The 4,498-nt window shown below is 48.6% G+C and overlaps 1 protein-coding gene across 1 annotated transcript in view; it reads right to left on the reverse strand.

Moving 5' to 3' along the window:
* Positions 1 to 4,498, reverse strand: part of LOC103370171 (kinesin-like protein KIF20B) — a 15,879-nt gene that overhangs the window by 7,179 nt on the left and 4,202 nt on the right. The window contains exons 10-17 of the mRNA XM_008299122.1: positions 4,323 to 4,434; positions 3,515 to 3,586; positions 3,296 to 3,442; positions 1,747 to 1,909; positions 866 to 1,162; positions 607 to 710; positions 369 to 489; positions 170 to 287 (exon numbers count right to left, since the gene is read on the reverse strand). Coding sequence (XP_008297344.1) covers positions 170 to 287; positions 369 to 489; positions 607 to 710; positions 866 to 1,162; positions 1,747 to 1,909; positions 3,296 to 3,442; positions 3,515 to 3,586; positions 4,323 to 4,434 — 1,134 coding nt within the window. The remainder of the gene's footprint in view (positions 1 to 169; positions 288 to 368; positions 490 to 606; positions 711 to 865; positions 1,163 to 1,746; positions 1,910 to 3,295; positions 3,443 to 3,514; positions 3,587 to 4,322; positions 4,435 to 4,498) is intronic.

A 4,498-nucleotide genomic window follows, 5' to 3' on the forward strand; every position in this document is an offset into this window, starting at 1 on the left:
TGTTTCCAGAAGAACTTTAACAAATCTATGAAAGAACCAGAACACACGATTCATGTGTCAATGGTTCCATCAGAGAAGATTCTGAGTTCTAGGAGTCACTGGAGACTAAAGACTGACATGATGAGCATGGTCTCTATGAGTGGATGGAAGCTTTAGGTCTTGACTCTACCTGCAGCTTGTGTTTGTTCAGCCAGACAGCGGTGGACGCTCTGAGCATCCTCTCTGATCTTCTCCAGGTCTTCAGTCATTGAGCTGATGATTCCCTCCAACTGAACCACCTGCTCCTCCTAATAACCCATCAACATCAGCAACAGTCAGGGATCAATAACGGTGATCAGCAACAGTCGGCGGGGGTCACGTTTCATCACCTTGCTGCCTTCAGCGTTGGCGGCCGACAGGTCGACCGTCTTGCTGACGAGGTTCTTCAGGATCTCCACCCTCTTCTCTGCTCGTTCCTCCAGGATCTCCCTCTCCTTCTCCAGACGCTCACTGGCCCAGAACCACAACCATCTCGTCAGAACCCCACATGGAAACATTTCGTACAGACGTGACGTCGTGCAGCTCGTTCCCTCTTTACTGCTGGTCACATGGCCAGAACACCTTTACCTGTAGTCTTTCTCCATCTTGTTGAACAGCTCCATGAACTCAGCGCTGACTTCTTCTCTGATCTGAGCCTCCAGAACCAAACGCAGCGCCGCCTCCCTGCCCGACTGCCGACGCACAACACAGACACACAGACACACAGAAATATGAAGAAACACACAGAAACAAAAATACAAAACGGTAACGTGTCAGTGAATTGATCCTGTTGGTTTAAGAGGCTGTGATCAATAATCAATCAATAATTTAAATGACTGAGTGTTACCTTCTCTTCCTCCTCCATGGTTATGTCCTGCTCGTCCTCCTCACCTCCTGCCTCCAGCACCGTCCCTTCCATCGCGCTCTCCTCCTCCTCCTCCTCCTCCTCCTCCTCCTCCTCCCACTCCTCGCCGTCCTCCATCACATCCTCCAGGCTCGTCTCCCAGGCAACCAGCGAGCTCTTCCTGCCGCGACCCGACACCTTCCTGCGCCGGTCGGCCTCGTCGATGATCATCGACAGTTCCATGGCCGACCTGTGGGAGGCGTCGTCCTGGACCGCCGGCCTCGAGGACAGAACCACCACCTGGACAGATGAGAGTCACACCTGAAGTTAGACTCTGTGGAGCTTCTCTGCTCTGAAGCCAGACTGTGGCTGAATGTATCTCCACCAACTGGCTCCTCTGGTCTCTGGTTCTGATCCGTGCTGCATTTATTCATTGATCCAGCAGGTTGGATTCTCCTCTCAGTCTCTCTGAGGAAACTCTGGCTGCAGTTCACCTGAAGACTCTCAACTGAGTCAGTGGTGGAGGATCAGAACCAGGAGGAGGGAGGTTCTGGTTCTACAGGATCAGAACCAAGAGGAATGTTCTGGTTCTACAGAATCTGGAGAGTTTTTGAATGAGACACGTAGAATAAAGAATAAAGAGATTTTAACACAACAAGCTCAGACCTGGTTCATGTTCGTGACGTACGAGACACACGACGCATTCAAAGACCGTCAGAACATCTGAAGGTTGTTTCTGTTTTTACGGCCTCTAGCTGATAACTTGTGTCGCTTTGATGACTTTCTACACATAAGAGCGAGTTTCGGGGTTCTGAGGATGACAGACGCTGTATTTATTACACCGTCATGTTGCTGCGTGTCATCATGAGTGTTCGTGTGTTGACCTTCTGAGCCAGGGCTGAGAACTTGAGAACGTTGAGCGTCTCGTCGAAGCAGGACGAGTTCTGGTTGATGTTGACCACCATGGAGACCCGGCCGGCACCACAGAAGAAGAACTGCAGGAAGTGGGTGAGCTTGGACTCCCTGAAGGGAACGTGGTGCTGGAACCTGCAGAGGACAGTCAGTCTTCAGTCACTGAGAGGCTCCAGACGTCTGATTCTCAGTGGGAGAACATCAAGATGGACAACTACTTTAGTGTATTACTTCAGAACAGAGACTTTACCACCAGAGTTATCCTTCACCAAACCAAAGCCCACTGGAAAAGTTCCAATTTAAAGCCAGAAAGATGAATGCTATGAACTAAACTTGACTTCTAGCTCAGATTTGGTCGGCTGCAGGAAACTAGAATGGAGATGATCTTCTGTCAGGTCGGCTGCTGTGATGTCCAGTTGGAGGTTTTAGTAGATAAGACAGTCTGTCAGCTACTAATAAAGTCTAATGTAATAATAACTGAACAATCATCAACTATTTTGACCATTGATTAATCAGGTATTGACATTTTTAAATTAAAAAAACTGGAGATTCTGTGATTGCAGCTTCTTCAATGTGAACATTTTCTGATTTCTTTGACAGTAACCTGAAGATCTTCGGACAAAACGTTGGAGAAAACTCTGATCCACAGCTTTCACCGTGTTCTTACATTTTATAGATCAAACAGTGACTCGATTCATTCAGAATATAATCTACAGTGAAACCAATTATTGGCTGCAGCCCCGGTCGGCAAGTTAGTTCCTTCAGCTGTGTTTGCTCTGGGAACACACGTCACCACAAATCACCACGAAAATGTGCAAAATCACCAAAGAGACCAAATGAACACACAACACCACAACAAGACTCAAAATCACCGCAGACAGACGCTAAAACATCACAATAAAAAAGCACAAAATCACCACAAAAAGAAGAAAATTACCACAAGACCAAAAGCCGCCACAAAGAGATACGAGATCGCCAAAATTACCACGAGAAGCAGCAAAATCTCCAAGAAAAGAGGTGAAATCACCAGCTGATGCCTTTTCAGGAGTCATGAAGGTGTGCAGCTGCTCTGCTCTCAGTCTCATCAGCAGTTCTACCTGCTGTTATGATGACTTCAGACTGATCATCTGGAGTCACTCAGAGCTCTGAGGAACATTCAGTTCATCTACAGAGAAGCTGAGCATGTTTCTGATTGGTCGAAGAGTCGGTAAGTTCCCATCAGGATCCGTTACAGCAGGATCACTGCATAGACGACGCTGCTGTGCTACTCCGTGGCTGTTTGTGAGTCCGTACTGTTTCACCACCTGTCTGATGTAGTTCTATTCATGAGAAGAGGTTCTGAGCACCAAACTGTTGAGCTTCACACCTCAGAGAAAGACTGAACAAGACAATAAGAAGACAGGGCTGCTGCAGCGGCTTCACCAAAACCCCAGTTAGCCTTTTGCAAAGTGTGACTGTGTGTTTGTGGTGTTTGTTGTGAGGAACACCAGAGTTGTCATGGCGACTGGAGTGTGATCCTACTTGGCGTTCTGGTTGAGCCTCATGGCGCTGATGCACTTCCCCAGCGTCAGCAGCGAGCTGTTGATGTTTCCCGCTTCCTTCAGCCTCTCCCCGGTGTTGTGGGTCCGAGAGCAGCGCTCCGAGCCGGCCAGGTCGCACAGCGCCAGCCTGGACACACAACACAGAGTCATCCACCTGTGCAGGTAAACCTCCACCTCCCGCGTGAATGATGAGACTCACTCGCTGATGCCGAGGACCCTGGGAACCCCGACGTCGTCCACTCGGAGGATCCTGATGGAGAAGATGCTGTGGCTGCAGAGACAAACACAGAGAAGCTCCTGTATGTGGAGAAGATATCTGGTTTTGTCATTTCCTGAGATCTGGGACAGTTCTGTCTACTGTCTGTCGTTGTGTGCACTGCAAAAAAGGGCAGCCCAAACACAAGACATAAACACCAAGTTTGAGAAATGAGCAAATAACTTTTACAACAAGCCAAATTATCTATCGTGTCTAAAAATAAGATTTTAAATCTTGGCAAGTCCCAGATTGTTTCATGTGGTCTCCTCATCCTGCAGATGTTGAGCTACCTCCATGTTCCAGCCTCTCCAGACTTTTCCTCTCTGCTCTAGAATATGTGTCGGGTGGGGGTGGTACCTGAAACTGCTATTCAGGTACCACCACAACGACCGGCCCTACATGATACCTTCACGACTGTCAGAAGGATTCTGGCGGTTCCTTTCAGTTTCTGGATGATAAACGGTGTCATGGTGATGGTAAAGGCCTCGTGCCTTCTGAACCTGTTGGCAGGTTTTAGGTTTGAGAGGCCAGTGAACTGTCAGGTGGGCTTAAACTTCTCTCTCGGCTCTATTAAGATTATTCACACAAATATTTCTGAAAGTCTGAATGAACCACTTTGCCTGGTGGAAATAACTGCTGCCATGGTTACGGCCACAGCCCCGTCTCATCCTGCTTCAGCCTGAAGTCTGACAGTCTGATCTGAACTGTGTGTGGAGATGCTGGATCTGTGAAGTGTTTGTCACCAGCCGACCTCCTGCTGCTCAGCTGGTTCAGTCTGGTGGACGAGAAGCTCTGGTTCCTCTTCCCGATCTTCATCACCCTGTAGGCCTCCTCAGAGCTGCTCACCTGGACCCAGCGCAGGTCTGAGACACACAACACACAGGTAAACACACAGGTAAACACACAGGTAAACACTCAGGTAAACAC

The sequence above is a fragment of the Stegastes partitus genome, unplaced genomic scaffold, assembly GCF_000690725.1.
Source record: "Stegastes partitus isolate 25-593 unplaced genomic scaffold, Stegastes_partitus-1.0.2 Scaffold1381, whole genome shotgun sequence".
NCBI lineage: Eukaryota > Metazoa > Chordata > Actinopteri > Pomacentridae > Stegastes > Stegastes partitus.